This window comes from Trichosurus vulpecula, chromosome 6 (genome assembly GCF_011100635.1).
Source record: "Trichosurus vulpecula isolate mTriVul1 chromosome 6, mTriVul1.pri, whole genome shotgun sequence".
Classification (NCBI taxonomy): domain Eukaryota; kingdom Metazoa; phylum Chordata; class Mammalia; order Diprotodontia; family Phalangeridae; genus Trichosurus; species Trichosurus vulpecula.
The window spans coordinates 78,489,792-78,512,020 of NC_050578.1; the positions used below are offsets into that span (position 1 = coordinate 78,489,792).

The following is a 22,229-nucleotide window of genomic DNA, read 5'->3' on the forward strand; positions in this document are numbered from 1 at the left end:
AGAGTGCTGTTTACAGAAAGGGTTTCATTGTACTAATTATCCATTGAAGGAGTGTGCTCAGTTGTCCACAAGGTGGCAATATTTTAGTCACCAAATGGTATTCGAGTCTGTGCAATCATAGGAAAACCTCCTAAAAATATCCCTCCCAACACATTCCTCTACACCAGCCACCTGCAAAAGACCAGCCACGCATTGACGACCAGATGGAAATGAAATGAAATACTGCTCAGAAATTTTTTTAAAGGAATAAGAATTTTCCATTAGATTCTATAGCTGGATTGTTCTGTTGAATGACCCTCCTCATTTGCCAGACAGAGTCAATCAAGAGTCTGTGATTAAGTGGATTATTAGGATAGAAGAAAACTTGCTAAGCAGTCCTCCCATGGAATCTGAATACATAACTTTGGGGGATATATGTGTGTGTATGTATTTATATATGCACATACACACATATGTATATACATACACACATGTATTTATATGTGTATATACATAAAATGCATTTATATATGTATACATATATACATATGTATATATACATATACGTGTACACATACATCTATCTCTATATATATACATATATGTAGAGAGAGGGAGAGAGAGAGAGAGAGGATAGTTGAATTCATGTGAGGTTATGGGTTTACTGAGAGAACTCCACAGAGAGAAAGTATATAAAGAGAAGAGAAGAGGACCTAGCACAGACTTGGGGCAGGACATGAGTCATGATCCGGGCGGCTAGGTGGTACAGTGGATACAGTACTGAATCTGGAGTTAGGAAGACCTGAATACAAATCCAGCCTCAAACACTTATAAGCTGTATGACCCTGGGCAAGTCACTTAACCTTGTTTGCCTCAGTTTCCTCATCTATAAAATGGGCTGGAGAAGGAATTGGCAAACCACTCCAGTATCTTTGCAAAGAAAACCCCAAATGAGACTATGAAGAGTCAGACACAACTGAAATGATGGAATAATGACAAACAGGTAATGATCCAGCAAAGGACAAGAAAGAGGAGAACCAGGAGAGAGAAATGCCATGAAAACCCAGGGAAGATGGGAAGTGGTGTCAGACACTACAGAACTGACAATCCCCTTAAAGGCTGAGAAAGGGCCTTTGGCTTTCGTAATAAAGACATCATTAGGGACCTTGGATAGCATACTTTGAGCTGGGTGTGGAAGTGGGAAGCTAGACAACAAGAAGATAAGAATGATTAGGTCATTAGTGACCTGGGAGAGAGTACTTTGAGCTGGATGTGGAAGCAGGAAGCAAGATAACAAGAAGATAAGAATGATTAAGTGATAGGTGAGAAAATAGAAGTAGAATTTCTGGCTAAGATGACAATGTACTTAAGCTGTAGAGAAGCTTAATTGTCCCCCACCCACCCCCCCAAACAAGAACATATTTGCAAAGGAACACAGAAAGAACAATGACAATCATAAATCACCTCAATACCACCTTAACTGCTCATACACACAAAAATTGACTGAAGGCAGTAGTGGAAGACAGGGGTGTCTACCCGGGGAAGCCAGCATGAGCCTCCAGTTCTAACCACTTACCTTCTGTTTGCTGGAAGTCTTTCCCGGGTTCCCCTACATCAGCCCTGCTACAAACCACCCACCTCTTGGTCTCTCTCTTTGTCTCAAGGGCTTTAATACTCTGGAGGCTGTCCTTAAGTCACACTTTGAACTGCCAGCTCCTGCCTCCTGTCTAGTCTCCCCCAGGTCATACAATTTTCAGTTTCGGCCTGCTGTGTCCGGCAACTTAGGTCTCACAGGACTCAACATCGCTATTTGTTATTAGTTTGGATCTTGAGGGTCTTGAACAGCCTAATCACCTGACACCTTCAATAGACCTCTCTCTAGCCGCAGATACTCTGTACAGACTCATTCTTCAATGGTTGTCATCTACCCATTTCAACATATTCTCCCAATCCTAGTAATTCTGTAGATTCTTAGTACAGCTGCCATTGTACAAACTCTATTCCCCATGCCCCCAGTGCCCACTCTCTTCCATTCACTTCAACTCTACTCCACCACCCCAATCCCCATCTTTCCCTCTGCTTTATGCCTACCAACATGGTCTCCAGCCCATCCAATTCTCATTTCTTTCCCAGTCAGCTCTGCACTGACTACAGTCAACCTCTCTCAATGCTTTGGGGAACCTGCTTGACTCTATGCTATCCTCCACATCCAAATACTGCCTACTCCTATCACTTGTCCAATGCCTTGCCAACCCCCAACCTTGAATAATTTCCCATCACTGTTGTGTCTTTTGCCCCTATTCATGTACAGCTGGAGGAAATCAGGAAACCATTCTAACTAGGTCTGCTACAAATTTATATTATATCATTTCACCTGGACCCTCTCTGCAATAATGAAATGACTTTCTACTTCCCTAATTGATTTGGTTTCCAGTTAACTCACTGACAAGCATTTTCATTCCTTCTCAATCTGTCACTCCCCTTTGCTATGCTGTCTCAGTTGAAAACCTCACCATGTACATCGAGAGAGAGTGAGAGAGAGGGGGTGGGGTGGGGCAGAGACAGAAACAGAGAGAGAGAGGCAGAGACAGAGAGACAGAGACATAGAGACTGAGAGCTCTCTGTTTTCCCGTCCTCATATCACTTGGATATATACCTTCATTATCTCCTCCTCCACCCAGTCTTTATTTTGAGTCAATTGGCATTTATTCAGTGCCTACTATATGCCAGGCATGGGGCAGCTAATAGCTCAGTAGAGAGAGTGCTGTGCCTGGAGTCAGGAAGACCTCAGTTCATATTTGGCCTCAGAAACTAGCTCTGTGAGCTAGAACTAGTCACTTGACTTGTGTTTGCCTTAATCCACTCAAGAAAGAAATAACAAACCACTCCAGAATCTTTGCCAAGAAAACCCCATGGGATCATGAAGAGTCGAACACAATTGAAATGACTGAACAGCAATATGCCAGGCACTGTGCTAAGCAGAGATGATGCAAAAAAGGGGCAAAAACCCAAGACAAATAAAAACAAAATCAATCCAAACCCAGTCCCTGCTCTCAAGGAGCTCACAGTCTTATAAGGGATTCAACAAGCAAAAAACTATTACAAATAAACTGGCAATAATCTCAGAGGGAAGTCACTAAGATTAAGGAGGAGGACTGGGACAGGCTTCTTGCGGAAGGTAGAACTTTAGCTGGCACTTAAGGAAGCCAGGGAAGCTGGGAGATAGAGATAAGAAGAAAGAGTGCTCCAGACAAGGAAAATCACCAGTGAAAGCATTCAGGGGCAGGAGATTGAGTACTATGTACAAGGAACAAGGAGGCCAACCTCACTGGATTGCTGAGTATGTGGTGTGTAGTAAGATAAGAATACTGGAAAGGTAGGAAGCATCTGAAAAATCAAACAGAAGATTTTATATTTCATCTCAGAAGTAATAGGAAGCCCCTGGAATTTATTGAATAGGGGAGAAATAGGGTCAGATTGCATTTTATGAGGATCAGTTTGACAGCTCAATGAAGGATGGATTTAAGGCAGGGAGACCAGCCAAACCTTTCTCCAGATCATACTGCTTTGGAAGCCCTGAAAATGTCCAAACTCCAGAACTAGCTCTGCAAACAGCACTGCAAAAAAGTCTTAAACTTGAGACAGTGCCCCTTCCCACAGAGACTGGGAACAGAGTCCAATTTTAACATAAAGGTCAAAATCAAGAAATATCGCAGGAAAACGAGCAAATTTTTTAAAAAAAACACCTAACCATAAAAATCTGCTGTGGTTACATGGAAGATCAAGACAAAAACTCAGAAGAAGACACTGATGTTAAAATAGCTACCAAAAAAGGCTAAAGAAAAAAAAGTATATTCGACACAAGTCTGACAAGAATTCTTAGAAGAGCTAAAAAGTGATTTTCAAAATAAAATGAGGGTGGTAGAGGAAAAATTAGATAAAGAAATGAGAGTAAAGGAAGAAAATTATAAAAGACAATTAACAGCTTGGTAAAAGAAGTATAAAACTTGTAAAAACAGAATTGGCTAAATGGAAAAGGGGGTACAAAAATTCACTGAAGAAAAGAACTTAAAAAGAAGATTGGTCAAAAAGAAAGTGAAGTACAAAAGATTGCTAAAGAAAATCATTCCTTAAAAATTACAATTGGGTGAGTGGAAGCTATGATAGCATGAGTAATCAAGAAACAATAAAAGCAAAAAGAATGAAAAGAGTAGAAGAAAATGTGAAATATCTCATTGGAAAAATAGCTTATCTGGAAAATAGATGGAGAGATAATTTAAGAATTATTAGACTACCTGAAAGCCATGATCAAAGAAAAAGCATAGATATCATATTTAAAGAAATTATCAAGGAAAGGTGCCCCAATACTCTAGAACTAGAAGGTAAAACAGAAATTGAAAGAATCTACCAATCACCACCTGAAAGAGATCCCAAAATGAAAACTCCCAGGAATATTATAGCCATATTCCAGAGCTCTTGGGTAAAAGAGAAAATATTTCAAGGAGCCAGAAAGAAACCATTCAAATACCATGAAGCCACACTCAGGATCACATAAGATTTAGCAGTTATCACATAAAAGGAGCAGAGGGTTTAGACTATAATATTCTGGAAGCAAAAGAGCTGGAATTAATACAAAGAATCACCTACTCAGCAATACTGAGTATAATCCTTAAAGTGAAAAAAAAAACTATTTAATGGAATAGAAGACTTTCAAGCATTTTTAAGGAAAAGACCAGAGCTGACCAGAAATTTTGACTTTCAAATACAAGACTCAAGAAAAACATAAAAATGTAAACATGGAGGAGAAATCCTAAGGAACTCAATAAGTACCTTCCTATATAGGAAGAGGATACATGTAATTTCTAAGAACATCATTATTAGGGCAATTAGCAGGATTCTACATAAAAAGAAGGTGTAGGAATAAGTCGATTGTTGGGATGATGTTAAAAAAAATGGATAGGTGAGAAAGAGGGATGCCCTGGGAGAAGGGGAGATGGAGAGGAAGAATGCAGGAAATTATCTCACATAAAAAAAGTGTGCAAGGAAGAGTTTTTCCATTGGAGGGGAAAATAGTAGTGGGACAGGTAACATTTGAACCTCACTTGCATCTAAATTGGTTCAAAGAGGGAAATATAAATATATATACATATATATATGATTTATACACACTGTACACACACACACACATATACACACACATATTCATTTGGTAATAGAATTCTATCTTACCCAACAGGGAAGAAGGAGGGGAAAGGGATAAGGGTGGTGGTGGTGATAAAGGGGAGGTCAGATTAAGGGAGGCAATGGTCAGAAGCAAAACAGACTTTAGAGGAGGGATAGGATAAAAAGAGAGAGAGAAGAATAAATTGAACAAACTAGGATGGCAGAAATGCACATCTAGTAGTCATAATTGTGAATGTAAATGAGATGAAGTGAGAGTAGCAGAATGGATTAGAAACCAGAATCCAATAACGTTTACAAGAAACACACTTGAAGCAGAGGGATATACACAGAGTTTTTTAAAAAGGGGGATGGTGGGGGGGAAAGGCTGGAGCAGGATATATTATGCTTCAACTACAGTAAAAAAGGGCAGGGGTAGCAATCATGATCTCAGACAAAGCAAAAGCAAAAATAGGCCTTACTTAAAGAGGATAAGCAGGCAAACTATATCATGCTAAAAGGCATCATAGACAATGAAGTAATGTCAATACTAAACATATATGCACCAAATGGCATAGCTTACAAATTCTTAAAGGAAAAATTAAGTGAATTACAGGAGGAAACAGTAAAACTATACTAATGGGGGACCTCATTTTTCCCTTCTCAGAATTAGATAAATATAACCATAAAATAAATAAGAAAGATGTCAAGGAAATTAATAGAACCTTAGAAAAGTTAGGTATGATAGACCTCTGGAGAAAACTGAATGGGAATAGAAAAGAAGATACCTTCACAAAAAGCATATGTATTAGAGCATAAAAACTCACAACCAAATGCGGAGAAGCAGAAATATTAAATGTGTCCTTTCCAGACCATAAAGCAATAAAAATTTACATTCAATAAAGGGCCATGGAAGCATAGATTAAAAATTAACTGGAAACTAATCATAGAATACAAGTCATTCTCCAATCAAGAAACGGTCAAAGGATATGAACAGAGAGTTTTTTGATGAAGAAATCAAAGATATAGACACAGATATATATATAGAGTCATATAAAATACTCTAAATCATTATTGATTAGAGAAATGCAAATTAAAACAACTCAGGTATCAGCTCATACCTGTTAGATTGGCTAAAATAATAGAAGGGGAAAATGACAAAGATTGAAGGGGGATTTGGAAAACTTGGGACACTAATATATTGTGGTGGAACTGTGAATTGATTTGACCATTTTGGAGAGCAATCTATAATTATGACCAAAGGGTTTTATAATGTTCTATGTATACCCTTTGACTCAGCAATAAAATATCACTATTAGGTCTGTTTCCCAAGGTGATCAGGGGAAAAGGGAAAGAATCCATGTGTTCTAGAAGTTTTGGGGGTAAGAACTCACTAGTTGGCAAAAATTGCTGGGAAAACTGGAAAACAGTTTGGCAAAGGCTAGGCATAGACGAACATCTCACAATGAATACCAAGATAAGGTCAAAATGGGTAAATGATTTAGACATAAAGTGTGATATAATTAGGAAAGAATGGGGAGAAATGTACTTGTCACATCTATGGATAAGGGAGGAGTTTATGACCATACAGAGAGATAGAGAAGATTACAGAAAGTAAAATGGAGAATTTTGATTGCATAAAATTAAAAAAAACTTTTGCACAAACAAAATTAATGCAGCCAAAATTAGAAGTAAAGCGGGAAACTGAGACAATTTTTTCACAGCAACTTTCTCTGAACAAGTCCTCATTTTTAAAAAATATATAGGAAACTAAGCCAAATTTATGAAAATAAGAACAATTCCCCAGTAGATAAATGGTCAAAGAATTTCTTCAGAAGAAGAAATCAAAGTTATCAATAGTCACATGAAAAAATGCCCTAAATCACTATTGATTAGAGAAACATAAATTAAAACAGCTCTGAGATATCACATCATACCTAGCAGATTGGCTAACATGACAGAAAAGGGAAATGGCAAATGCTGGAGGGGATGTGGAAAAATTGGGATACTAATGTACTGTTGGTGGAGTTGTAAAATGATCCAACTGTTCTGGAGAGCAATTTGGAACTATGCCCAAAGGGCCATAAAATTGTGCATACCCTCTGATCCAGAAATACCACTGCTAGGTCTGTATCCCAAAGAGATCAAAGAAAAGGGAAAGGTTCCTACATGAACAAAAATATTTCTAGGAGCTCTTTTTGCAGTGGAAAAAAAATGGAAAATGAGGTGATGTCCATCAATTGGAGAATGGCTGAACAAGTTGTTGTATATGATGGTGATGGAATATTATTGTGCTATAAGAGATGACAAGTGAGATGTTTTCAGAAAAACCTGGGAAAACTTATATGAACTCATGCAAAGTATAGTAAGTGGAATCAGGGGAGCATCATACACAGTAACAGCAATATTGTAATGATGAACTGTGAAAGACTTACCCACTGTGATCAAGACAATGATCTAAGAAAATTCCAAAGAACCCATGATGAAAAATTCTATCCACCTCCAGAGCAAATATAAACTCTGAATGCAGATTGAAATACACTTTTTTATTTTTCTTGGGTTTGTTGTCTGTTTTCTTTTGCAACATGTCTAATATGGAAATATATTTTGTATGACTTTGCATATATAACTGATATCAAATTTCTTGCCTTCTCAAGGAAGGGAGAGGGGAGGGAGGGAAGGAGAGAATTAGGAATATAAAATGTTTTTAAGTGAATGTTAAATTTTTTTACATTTATTTGGGAAATATTTAGTGAAATAATTAAAATATATTTTAAAAATAATTATAAAATTAGAAATAAAATATATTGTTCAATTATTGTGAATTATTTTTCATTTTTAATGCTAGTAATTTGGTTTTCCTGTTATTTTTAATCGAATTAGCTAATGGTTTGTTTTATTTTTCATAACTCCTAGTTTTATTTATTAAATCCTTTTTTTTGCTTTCAATTTTACTCTCTTCTGTGATTTTCAGAATTTCTAAGTTGCATGTCCAGTTTGTTGGTCTGTGCTTTCTCTCTCTTGCTGGTAAAAGTATTTAGAGAATAAAATTTCCCCTAAAGATTACTTTGGCTTCATTCCCAAACTTTGGTATGTTATCTCATTGTTGTCATTATTTTAATGAAATAATTTGTAATTTCCATAATTTATTGATCTTTGATCCACTAATTTCTTAGGATTAAGTTATTTGGTTTCCAGTTAATTTTCAATCCTTTCTTCAATGGCCCTTTGTTAAATATAATTTTTTTTGCATTGTGGTCTTTAAAAAAACATATTCAGTATTTCTGCCTTCCTGCATTTGCTTGTGAGGTCTTTATACCTAGTCCATGGTCAATTTTTCTAAAGGTGCCATGTACAGCTGAGAAATATGTTGCCACTTTCTCTTTTCATTCACAAACAGCCAGGGCACTATCATTTAATTTTTCTGAAATTCTGTTCAGATCCTTAACTTTCTTTTTTTCTTTTTTGGTTAGACCTATCTAGGTTTAAAAGGCACTATATATACATATACATAAATATGGAATAAACAGAAATTAAGAAGGGTCAGGGAAGGCTTCCAGTAAAAGATGGGATTTTCATTGAGACTTAAAGGAAGCCAGAGAGGTCAGTAGGCAGAGCAGAGGAGAGAGAGTGTGAGGCATGGGAGACAGTCCAACAACCAAGTCTGTTGAACAGCCAGGAGGTCGATGTCACTGGATCAAAAGGTACATGCCTGGGAGGAAGGTGTAAGACTCAAATGGTAGTAGGAGTATGGGTTATTAAGGGCTTTGATCCTGGAAGTGACTGGGAGCCATTGAAGTTTATTGAATAAGGGAGTGACATTGTCAGACCTGTGTTTTAAGATAATCACTTTAATGGCTGAACAGGGGTGAGGTTGGAATGGGAAGTGACTTGAGGCAAGCAGACCCATCAGCAGACTATTGCAACAATCCGGGCATGAGATACTGAGGGCCTGCTCTACAGTGTCAGAGGACAGAAGGGTGGCATATTGCAGAGACAGTGCAAAGGTGAAATGGGCTGGCCTTGGCAGAAGATTGGATGGGGGGGTGGGGAGTGAGGGGTGGGGGAGGGGGGCGAGAGACGGTGGAGAGTCCTGGATAACTCATAGATTGGGAGCTTGACAGGACTAGGAAGATGGTAATACAGTATGCATGATAATACTGACAATTATCATAATGATCTATCTGTGCAGCCCTACTTGTAGTAGGAGGAAATTAGATGAAACCATAGGGAAAGCAAACTTTCCTGATCATCAATGCCCCAATAGCACTTGCACTTCTCTCCAGCACTTATGTGTTATTGTGCATTATATGTATTGAGCAATCAGTTAATCAAAAAACATTTTAAGCATACTATGCACCAGGCACTGTATATACATAAATAATATATGTGTGTGTATGTTTGTGGGTATGTGTATATATGTACCATTCCAGCCCACAAGGAGTTTACTTTCTTTTGAGGAAAAAAAATATACATATATTGATACATATGAGATAAAATCAATTTTTTTTCCTTTCCTTCCTTTCTTCCTTCCTTTCTTTTTCTTTCTTTCTTTTTCTTCCTTCTTTCTTTCTTCCTTTCTTCCTTTTTCTTTCTTCTTTCTTTCTCTTTTTTCTTTCTTTCTTTCTTCTTTCCTTCTCTCTCTCTCTCTCTCTCTCTCTCTCTCTCTCTCTCTCTCTCTCTCTCTCTCTCTTTCGTTCTTTCACTACATTTGTAGTCAGAGGACCTGGGTTCAAATACTGACAGTTACTCTGGGGACCTCTGTTTCCCATCCTTAACATGAAGATTAGATGATCTTAAGGTCACTTCCAGCTCTAAATGTATGATTTATAGATTCTAGGATAGGGATAGAGACTGGTTCAGTGATGTCCTTATTATAAGGAACTCCCAGGTGAGGAAATACCCTCTATCAATGCAGGTTGGCCCCTCCTCTGCCACTTAGCATCTTAGGACCTGTAATACGAAGTACAAAAGTCGTGAGGAAGGAGGGTGTGGGGCAGTTGGTCTCAGCAGCCCCCTTTCTCCTCCCAGAGCCACACCCCCGGTTCTTTGTTCAATCCTCGGGCAAAACGGCGGTCCCCGGGCTCGGAGCACTCGGACGGGACAGTGGAGGGGGGCAGCCTGGCAGGCAGGGTGGGCAGAGCTAACCCGCTAGTCCCAGCGGCCCTGGGCAGGTGCTGGGCCGCTCGGCCGTCACTGCGGGGCACATGACTGCAAGCTCAGCCTCCCAGCCTGCCTCCCAGCCCGCCTCCGGCCCTCCCCCGCCGCCGCCCTAGCCGCTGATCCGGGCACAGCCTCGGCTCGCTGCTTGCTGCCCTCTCTCCTGGCGCGGGGCGGAAGCCTTTGGGGCCAAGCTGCGAAGCCGGCCTGCTGCGAGCCGCCCGCCTCCTGCGCGTCCTCTGGGAATGCCGATCATGCCCTTTCGATCAGGGCTTTTCTAGGAAACCGAAACCAAGAACACAGGCTTTCTCGGCCCCCGCCACCCTGCAGCTCAGCCCCCGGGGCTCCCGGAAACACAGACTCAGCTCCGGCCGGCCGGCCAAGAGAGCGTGGGTGAGGTCACCGTGCAGGGCCAGGAGGGACCGGAGGGGCCGGGGGTGCCGGGGAGTCCGGGGGGGCCGGGCTCCATCCAGCTCCCGGCCGGCGGGTTCAGAGGACGCAGCGGCTTGGGGCGCTTGCGGCAGACGGCTGCCGGCACACGGGCTATGGCCAAGTGCTGCTTCTACGCGGTGGGGACGCTGTCCCTGCTCCTGCTCGTCTGCAGTGTCACCCTGCTGGTGGCCCGTGTGTTCCAGAAAACTGTGGACCGAGCGATTGAGCAGGTGGGTGAGATGAGATGGGCTCTGGGGGCTGCGGAGCGAAGTGATGGGTTGGTCAGAGCGGACCCCGAAAGGCGCCTCCCACTCTGCTCCTGCCTCTGTAGGGCAGTGAATGGCCCTCTGTCCCCAGGTCCTGGTGCTTCTCTAGGGGGCATGACTGTCTCTCGATCCTGGTGCCCCACTCCCTTCTCAGCAGAGGACGGGAGTGTCCCTCTTTCTCCAGATCTTAATAAAACACACACACACACACACACACACACACACACACACACCTCCTCCTCTTCTCCCTCCGCCTGATGCTGCAGCTTTACTGCATGAGACCGGAGTGTCCCTGTATATTCGGGGCAGTCCGTTTGTGTCAAGCCCCAGAGGTGTGTTGGTGAAGGATGGATGGTAAGGAACATCCAAAGGCCGGCCCTGTTCTCCCTCTATGTCCTCTCTCGCCCTGGGGGGGGGGGGTCATTGTCAGACTCAATGGAGCTGAGGGTAGTGGTGGGGAATGATAGAAATGGATGTTTTACACTTTTTCAGAAAGCACACTCTCATTGGAGTTTCCTCTAGGCTCTGCTAACCTTCCCCCGCCCCCGCCCCCCACTACACCACTTCTCACCCCCCGCCCCGGCCCCGCTCTTACCCTAACGTCGGCCCTCATAAAACCCCGAAAACAACAAAGGAACGAAATCTAAACACAACAGTAGACTGCGGTTGTTCTGATGCCTAACAGGCCTTTCAACTTGGGGTGGAGGAAAGGCTCTGAACACTAGAGTATTCTTGTTTTTGTCGGGAGGGTGGGGAAAGGGTGAATGGGGTGGGGTTGGAAGTGACCCGACCAGCTGAGATTCAGACCCAAAGCAATCACGTAGAACTGGGATGTGGGGCTGCCTCGTGTGACTCCTCCTCTTGGCTCTGGGAAAGGGAGGAAGGACTTTTGTCCATTCTTCTTGCCTGTTGACTGACTGCCTGCGTTAACAGTTCCTATCTTTTGTCAACAATAGACCTCTTTCATCCACTGTTCCTTGGGGCTCTTCTCAAAACTTCATTGTCCTTCAGGCATAAAATTCTTAATAATGATTCAAATGCATAATCTAGCGCAGGGGTAGGGAACCTGCGGCCTGGAGACCACATGTGGCCAGTCCTTTGACTGAATCCTGAGGGCCGCACTTGAGGACCTAGAGGGCCACACGTGGCCTTGAGGCCGCAGGTTCCCAATCCTTGATCTAGGGTTTACAAAATTTAGGATTTCACGAAGTCATAACTTTAGAATTGGAAAGGATCTTCCAGTTCATCGAGGCCAGGCCCTTCATTTTACATGAGGAGCGATTTAATTAAGTAATTAATTGCCTGAAGTGGGATTTGAACTCAGCTTTTCCTGACTCCAAGTCTCTTGCTATCTAGTAGCCTGTACTGCCTCCAAGGCACACCACGAAGTAGGTAATATATGCATTTATCACCCCCAACATGATAAATCAGAAATTATATAAGGAAACTACCTCCTACCTTGGGTAAATCACTTACCCTACCTGAGTGGCACTTTCTCCATCTTTCATACAGAAGAGTTGGACTCCATGGCCTCAAAGTTCCCTCTCTGTTCTAAGTCAGTGATGCCATGATTCCCTCAGAGAAGTGATGTTACCAGACTTTGGTCAGGTAGCCAGTAAGTGGAGTCTGAGCTATAAACTGAGGTTCCTAACTTCCAGTTCCCAACCCTCAAAGCCTCCCCAGACCTGTTGGAGCAAGCACTTTGCTGACATATTGCACATAGAAATTGGAAAGAAAAATTCTTAAAGGAACTTGGAAAAATCTTATTTTTATTGGGCCTTTTTCTTTATAAGTGGACTCAAGAGATGCTTGGTTGCTTTTGAGAGTTTTTCTTGATGGGACATTTCTTAAAGCCCAGTCCCCAGAGCAACTGTCCAACACCTCTATTGTGTGGCAGTTTTTTCCATCTGGTGGTGTGCATAAGGTGTGGGGCAAGTCAGGCTCCATGAGAGAGGTGCCACAGTGATAGGGAGGGTGGGCAGTGGTAGCTGGGTTTAAGAGAGGGAACAGAGAAACCACAGCAGTATCGATGTTGGCACCCTGGAGCAAAGCTATCAAGTTTGAAATACTGAAGGGACAACAGAGGAGCCTGCCTTTACAAACCTCCATCTTCTCTACAAACATTCACTAGTAATCACAGATCTGAGTTTTCAAACTCCCCCAAGGTCAAATAGTTGAGGAATCCCTGCTATAATGTACCAATCGAATATTCATCTAGCCTCTCCTGGAAGACCCACTGCTTCCCAAAGTAACTCACTTTACTTGAGGATCAGTCTAATGTTCAGCATCTTATAGCAAAGCTGAATTTTCACTCTCTTTGCAACTTCAAACTATTCTTCTTAGTTCAGCCTCTGAGGCCAAAGAGAATAAGCCTCATCTCTTCTACATAAAAACCCTGAAAATACTTGAGGTCAACAATCATTTCCCTCCCAAATCTTTTTCCAGACAAATCATCCCTGATCTTTTTAATCTTCAGTTCTCTCCATGGACTCTTCACCATTGTGGTCTGGCTGTTCTTTAGTTTGTCAATGTTCTGCTTAAAATTTGGAACTCAGATCTACTCACAATACTTAAGATGTAGTCAAGAGAGCCAAGAGACAACTGTCTCCCATTTTCTGGACACACATGCTGTAAGATCACTTGGATTTTTCTGGTTGCTGTATCAATTCTTTTGACTCACACTGAGCTTATGGCTCTCTGAAACTCCTAGGTCTTTTTCATAAGCTTTGTTTTTGTGAAGGCACACCTTTCTCATCTTTGTAAAGGGCTTAGCGCAGTGACTGGGGTATAGTAGGTGTTATACAAATGCTTAGGCCCTTCTTATTCCCATGGTGCATTTGTGAAGTTTTGTCTTTTTAACCTAAGAATAAAACTTTGCACTCATATTTATTAAATTTAATCTTTTAAACTTTGGCTACTTAACTCTGTGGTCGTTAACTCCTAACTACCCACTGAAATCTTTCTGGATCTCGACTGTCAACCACCACGTTACCTTTCTGTCATTTGCTCATTTTGTAAGCATCCCACCTATGCTTTCATCCAAGTTCTTGATAAAGATATTGGACCAGTACAAAGTTAAAGAATATCCCTAAGATATTCCACTAAGTAATTTGGGCCCATTTTATTAGTGAGAAATGGATAACTAAGGAACAGTTTTCATGGGACCTGAGGGATGAAGTATTGAGAATCAGAAGACTTTTTTTTCATTCTTGGTCTCACCAATGACTCTTCAAGATGCTGGGCAGCCCTCTTAATTGTTTTATGCCTTGATTTTCTCATTTACCCAAAGGACATAATATCATCTCCACCTACATCTGTTTCATGGGGATAACCTAAGTATCAATGAGGCCATTTTGGTGAAATGGTTTGAAGATATTATGCATCTTTATTTCCCCATTTTTCCTTTTATAGTTAAGCTGGCTTTCCATCATCATCTGGTACTTTGGTGCCTAAAAGAAAGTATAACCAGGTAACCTCCAGCAGCACCCAGTGCCCAGGGTATGGGGGTTGAGAAGAGAGGCTAGGCATAGGTGGGAGAAACACTACATCTACACCAAATCTATACCATCTACACTGCATCTACATCTACATCATCTATACCAAAGCTTCTCACTGGCCAGCTTCCGGAACATTAAGAGGCCAAGCCCTTTTTCTAGGTTTGGTAAAGCCAAGAGTGGAAATGTCCTACATTTCTGGGGCTAAAAAAACCCAAGCATCAACAGGCAGCTACATAGCACAGTGAGTGGAGTGCTGGGCCTAGAATCAAGAAACACTGAGTTCAAATGTAGCCTCAGATACTTTACCAGCTAGGTGAGCCTGGGCCAGTCACTTTAACCTCTGTCTGCCTCAGTGTCCACATCTGTAAAGCCATGATAATAATAGTGCTTACCTTCATGGGTTGTTGTGAAGATCAAATATAAAAAAAGGACTTTGCAAACCTTAAAGCTCTACTATATCTGCTCATTATTATTATTAAATGTAAGGTGAGGGAAAAAGAAGTACTTTAGATACAAAATAGACATTTCCTACCTTATAAATGGAGACTTGAATATTCTTATTTGCATATTAAGAGGCTAGCAAGACAATTAACTTGCCTTGAAGGCACAGCCTACATTCATATATTTTTCCCCAGATACTCATCTTTTTTATTATCCCCTGAACCCTGTGGGTTTGTGGCATTGACCAATTGAAACTGAATACCCTAGCTTTATGTGGCACCTTCACAAAAACTGACCATGTATAAAGGCATAAAAACCTCCAACCAAATGCAGGAAAGCAGAACTATTAACTGCAGTCTTTTCAGATCACAAAGCAATAAAAATTAGTCAATAAAAGGTCATGGAAACATAGATTAAAAACTAATTGGAAACTAATCTAAATCTAAAAATAAGTGGGTCAAGGAACAAGTCAGAGAAACAATAATTTCATTAAAGAGAATGATGATAATGAGACAACATACCAAAATTTATGGGGTGCAGCCAAAGTGGTGCTTAGGGGAAAATTTGTATTTCTAAACTTACTTAGCTTATTCTAAACTTACATCAATAAAATAGAGAAAGAGTAGATCGATGAATTGGGCGTGCAACTGAAAAACTAGAAAAAGAACAAATTAAAAATCCCCAATTAAACACCAAATTTGAAATCCTGAAAATCAAAGGAGAGACAATAAAATTGAAAGTAAGAAAACCAATGAAGTAATAAATAAAACTAGGAACTGATTTTATGAAAAAAACTAATAAAATAGATAAATCATTGATTAACTTAATTTACAAAAGAAAGAAGAAAACCAAATTGTTGTTGTTCAGTCATTTCAGTTATCTCCTACTCTTCATGACCCCATTTGGAGTTTTCTTGGCAAAGATACTGGAGTGGTTTGCCATTTCCTACCCCAGTTCATTTTACAGATGAAGAAACTGAGGTAAACAGGGTGAAGTGCCTTTCCCAGGATCACACAGTTAGTATATATCTGAGGCCAAATTTGAACTCAGAATGATGAGTCTTCCTGACTCCAGGCCTGATCCTCTATCCACTGCCCCTCCTAGCTGCTTTGTATCAAAAGTGAAATGCATGACTTCACCAGCAATGAAGATGAAATTAAAACAATTATTAGGAGGTATTTTTCTGAATTACATGCCAATAAAACTTAACAATTTAAGTGAAATGGATAAACATGTACAAAAATATAAATTAACCAGATCAACAGAAAATGAAATAGAATACTTAAATAACCCTATCTTAGAAAAAGAAATGGAACAATCCACAAATGAGCTCCCTAAGAAAAAATCCCCAGGACCAGATAGATTCATAAGTGAATTCAATGAAACATTAAAGAACAGTCAATTTCAAAATAAGCAAAGAAGGAGTCCTACCAAATTTGTTTTATTGCACAAATATCATTTTGATACCTAAACCAGGGAGAGCAAAAACAGAAATAAAATGGTAGACCAATTTTCTTGGTGAATTTTGATGCAAAAAATTTGAATAAAACACTAGCAAGGAAATTATAGCAATATATCACAAAGATCATACACTATGAGTAGGTGGGATTTATACTAGGATCAGTGGAATGGATTATGTACACAATACATAGTAGCAAATGACCAGAATAGTTTAGTATTTGATAAACCCAAAGATCTAAGCTTTTGGTGTAAGAACTCACTATTTGTCAAAAATTGTTGGGAAAACTGAATGGCAATTTGGCAGACCCTGGGTATAGAACAACACCTCACACTGTATGCCAAGGTAAGGTCAAAATGTGTCCATAATTTAGACATGAAGGTGATATCATAAGCAAATTAGGGGAGAATGGAAAATTTTACCTATCAGATCTATGGATAAGGAAAAAAAATACCATACAAGAGATAGAGGGCATTATGGGATGTAAAATGGATAATTTTGATTACATGAAATTAAAAAGGTTTTGCACAAACAAAATTAAAGCAGCCAAGATTAGAAGGAAAGCAGGAAACTGGGGGGAAATGTTCATAGCAAGTTCCTCTGATGAAGGTCTCGTTTCTCATAAAGAATTGAGTCAAATTCATTAGAATATAAATCATTCCCCAATTGATAAATGATCAAAGGATACAAACTGGCATTTTTAAGAAGTCAAAGCTATCTATAGTCTTATGAAAAAAATGCTCTAAATCACTTTTGATCAGAGAGATGCAAATTAAAACATCTCTGAGATACCACCTCATACCTATGTCTAATATGATAGAAAAGGAAAATGACAAATATTGAAGGGGATGTGGAAAAATAGGGACCCTAATGTACTGTTGGAACTGTGAACCGATTCAACCATTCTGGAGAACAATTTGGAACTATGTCCAGAGCTATAAAACCATGCATACCCTTTGACCCAGCTACACCATTACTAGGTCTATATCCCAAAGAGATCAAAGAAAAAGGAAAAGGACTTATGTACAAAAATATTTATAGCGGTTCTTTTTGTGGTGGTAAAGAATTGGAAATTAAGGGGATGCCCATCAATTAGATAATGGCTGAATAAGGTGTGGTATATGATTGTGACGGAATACCATTGTGCCATAAGAAATGATAAGCAGGATGGTTTCAGAAAAACCTGGGAAGACTTATATGAACTGATGCAAAGTGAAGCAATCATAATCAGGAGAACATTATACACAGTAATAGCAACTTTGTACAATGATGGATTGTGAATGGTTTAGCTCTTCTCAGCAACACAATGTTCTAAGATAATTCCAAAGGACTTATGATTTAAAATGCTATCCACCTCCAGAGAGAGAACTGATAGAATCCGAATGCAGATTGAACCACACTTTTTTAGCTTTCTTTATTTTTCTTGGGCTTTATTGGTCTGTTTTCTTTTGCAATGTGGCTAACATGGAAATATGTCTTACATGACCACATGTATAATCAATATCAAATTGCCCTCTCAAGGAAAGGGAGGGGAGGAACTTGGGACTCAAAATTGTTTTTTAAAAAAGAATATTAAAATTGTTTTTACATTTAATTGCAAAAATAAATAATAATAATAATAAAGAAACTGATGACCCTAAAGCTATATGGAATGGTTTACTGAGGGAAAAGGCTTTAGAGCCAGGACTTTTGATGGCAGAAGAAAGTCAAGACTTCTCCCACATCTCTGGGGATGACAAAAAAGACTCTGAGAGCCTCAAAAGGAAGAGGCTTATGCCAACCCTAAGGCAAGGGTCATTGGTTACCCTAAGTAAAAGCACAGTAACACTACTGCTGAAAAGAGCACACACTCAGGTTAAGAGAGCCAGCAGCTGAGAGTGGAAAATTCTATAGCTGCCCATTGAAGATCAATAAAGATGGAGTACCCAGTGGCTAAGGAACCTGCCTAGCCTAGCTGGCAGTAGCTGAATATTGACTTATCCAGTTGAGACACTATACCCTAGAAACAGTAAGCCCTGAGAAATAGAGCAAGCATCAGCCATATCCTGCCCTGCTTCAGAGGCAGAAAAGATATTGAGGTTATGGAGTTCCAGAGTTATGAGTTGCTCTGGTCATATGTGTCCCCTACATGTTTGCTTCACCACCATGTACTTGAAGCCAATGTCCACCCTTTTCCTCTCACACCTAGTCTTTGTGTGTATTTGTGAGAGATTGTGCTCCTGGTTTGGGGTAAATGCTTTTTAACCACTGTTCTTGCTATGCCATTTGAGTAAATGCCTTTGGTAAAAAATTGAGTCTCCTGGCTGATTGTCAAGGAGAAGCACTAATGGGGGCTTGTGATCTAGTTTTACAAGGATAACCACCCACAGAGTTATCCCTAGATAGGTATCCTGAAAGTAGAAGGCAACTACCACTCTGGGGACCCAACCAACCATCAGTAGTAAGAAATGAGCAAGTGATCTCTGACAGGGTGTTATAATATAGCAATATTATTGTATAGCACTACATAACAATAATGGTAATAATAATAGTAGTAACAAGAGGCTTGCCCAAGGTAACATTGCTAGTAAGTAAGTGGTGAAGCCAGGCTTCAAAACCAAGTCTGATTTCTGGACTCTTTTGGACTCTTCTGTCCAAAGCTCTTTCCTATGAACCACATTTCATCTATGTGTCCTCATTACCTTTTTTCTTCCCAATAGAATGTAAGTTCCTAGAGGGCAAGGTACTGTTTCTTTCTGTCTTTGTATCTCCAGTACCTTATATTAATATCCATCATATGGTAAGGGTGTAATAAAGACTTGCTGAATAAATCAATGAACTTACTCCTCTAAATTCTAAGAGATAGTTGAGTTATATATTAATTACTATGAATATTTGTAATTCAATAAAAAATAATCTTGTAGCTTTTTTCCCTCTAATCCTAACTTCTGACTGCAATTCTCATCTCCATCCAAATTACTTTCTCTTGACAAATGGGGTAGGGTTGACTCTAAGGACAGGAAAAGGAGGTCAAAGATGAGGGCTTCTGTGCAAGCTAGTGATCTAATAAATTCCAAGATTTTAGTTAAATTAAGATTAGAAAACTGTACTCTAAAAATCTCAGTTTTTCTCTTGCTTTTGCAGGTTTTTGTTTGTTGTTCCCTTTAAAAAAGAAGGAAGTCCCTTTTGAAAAGCTCCAATTTTGCCTCTACTCAAGTTGGGAAAGGGGATAAGGAGGAGGGGGGATGGAAGTAGATATCTGTCTAGAATCCAGGAAAAGTCAATGGATCTGGGGGACAGAGAGCGATGAAACATTCAGGAGGATAGAGGCCAAGACAGCTGGGGATCTGGAGCTTCTTCCTTACTGGGCAATCCTTTGCATGAGATGTTCAATCTGATCTTCACAGCAGTATGACATTGTGGAGCTCTATACTGGCAGGCCAAAGACTGGGGTTGTAGTCTCAACTCACTCATTAACTAGTTATATGACCTTAGTCAGACAATTTCACTTCTCCAGCCTTCAGTTTTGCTATCTGGCATATAGTAGGCACTATATACATGCTAATTCCCTATGCTCCTAGTTGCATTGATATGGCTTTTGTGTATATCTTGGCAGGTAGATTCCCCCCAAATTTTATACATTCTATCATTATTTTAAACTAAGTTCCTATTTCTATTTCTTCCTGCTAGGTTTTATTAGTATTATAAAGTAATTCTGATGATTTATGTGTCTTTGTTTTCTATCTTGCAACTTTGCTGAAGTTTTTGTTTCCATCTTCTAAGTTGACTCTCAATGCAGCAGCATCTCTGCTGCAAAAAAGGATAGTTTTGTTTCTTCTTTACTTATGCTTATTCCAATTTCTTTTTCCTGTCTTATTTGCTACAGCTAGCATTTCTAGCATCATGCCATTTAAAGTGATGATGAAGGTCATCCTTGCTTTATCCCTAATTTTATCATACGGGATTCTTGTTTGTTCCCATTACATATAATACTAGCTTTTGGTTTTAGGTATATACTATTTATCATTTTAATAAAAAGTTTGATTAATTCATATATTTTCTAGTTTTTTTAAATAGAAATGGGTATTGTATTTTATAAAAAGTATTTTCTGTAGCTATTGATATTTTTAAAAATTAGTTTGCTTAGGCAAATTCTTAACTGGTTGGACAGCCCAACTAGGAGAGTACTAATTAATGGGCACATATTAACATGAAGGAAGATCCCCTGTGACATTTGTTCTAGGACCTATTCTTTTCAACAATTTTATTTACTATTTGGATGAAGATCAAATTTACAAATGAAGTATACAAATGAAATGAAATATGAATGAATGAATGGAAGGGATAGCTAATATCAGATGGGTTGAGATGGGGGCCACCTCTGAATAATAGCTATACCCATGGAATGTGGTATCTATGAAAGCAAAAAATGTACAATTAGAATTTATAATGATAAATTTAAAATATAATCATATTTATAGAATGTAATTATATAAATATAATCATAATTTATATTTATAGAATGTAATTATATAAATATTATATCATAATTTATATTTAAAATCATACATCAAAAATACACAAAATTAGTTTTAAGATATTGATTATGAAATCATTTTTGTATTTTTTACATTAAATTAATTATGCTTTATTAAAATATAATATAAGCATGTGATAGATGCTTCACAGCATCTCATGCACTTCAGAATATTGAACTAATACTTTTTCATCTTGGCATACTTGCTAACAACCTAGATTCAGAAGTATGAGAACAGAGCCAGCCAAAGTCAAAGAAGGAAGGATAGGCTCAGGAGCTAGGGATGAAAAGAGGGGATGGTTCACTTTTTTTATTCTGTCCCTCCATCAAACAAAGAACACATCATAGTAGCCAGAGGGGAGCCTTATTGCAGCGAACTGTGGGTATCCCAATGGAGCTTATGATCCCCGAGTGCTCCAGATGGCTAATTTGAGTTCCATGAAAGATTTTACAGTTGGGCTGCTTCTTCTAAGTCAAGCAAGCAGAAGCCTGATAGAACAGATGGTCTTCACCAAATCCGGCTAAACTTGGCTTCAAGTTCTATTAAACAAGGAAACAAAATTACTTCCTCAATTAAGAACTCTCTCTTTCCATTCCCCATACCAGAACATACTTTCCTTGGTCTCTTTTAATGGAATCTTTCAGTCCATTTCAATTCAGCAAGCATCTATTCAACACCTACTATATGCCTGGCACTGTGTTAAATGTTGAGGAAGGTACAAAGACAAAAATGAAGAGTCCCTTTCTTAAAAGAGCTTATAGTTTTGATTGGGGCTGGGGTTGGGGTGGAGGAGGGTGACTGTGTACCCACAGATAAGTAAGTAGGAAATATATAAAAAGTCAAGATTGAATTAATAACTGCAGAAATTAGGAAAAGTGGCATTTCGACAGAACCTTGATGATGCCTGGAAATTCCTAGGAGCAGAGGTGAGGGGGAAGGGTTTTTAGGTATGGTGCATGATTTGATTAAAGATACAAAGACAAGAAATGGCATGTTGTATCCAGAGAAACACCCATTGAAGCCAGACTGTGAAGGGCTTTATAAATGCCAAACAGAGGAGTTGGTATTTTATCTTGGCAGAAAGAGGGAGCCACCGACTCTTCTTAAGAAGAGGAATGAACGTGCAAATGTTTTGTATGACTGCATATGTATGATCTATATCAAATTGCTTGCCTTCTCAAGGAGGAAGGAGCAGAAGGAGGGAGGAAGAATTAGGAACTCAAATTTTTAAAAAATCAATGTTAAAAATTTTTGTTTACATGTAACTGAGAAAACAATAAAATAAAAATTAAATGTAAAAAATCTTAGGTAAAAAAAG

The 22,229-nt window shown here is 39.4% G+C and overlaps 1 protein-coding gene across 1 annotated transcript in view; it reads left to right on the forward strand.

Moving 5' to 3' along the window:
* Positions 1-10,190: 10,190 nt before the first annotated feature.
* SCARB2 (scavenger receptor class B member 2) overlaps positions 10,191-22,229 on the forward strand; it is a 70,306-nt gene continuing 58,267 nt past the window's right edge. The window contains exon 1 of the mRNA XM_036763025.1: positions 10,191-10,961. Coding sequence (XP_036618920.1) covers positions 10,845-10,961 — 117 coding nt within the window. The 5' untranslated portion in view covers positions 10,191-10,844. The remainder of the gene's footprint in view (positions 10,962-22,229) is intronic.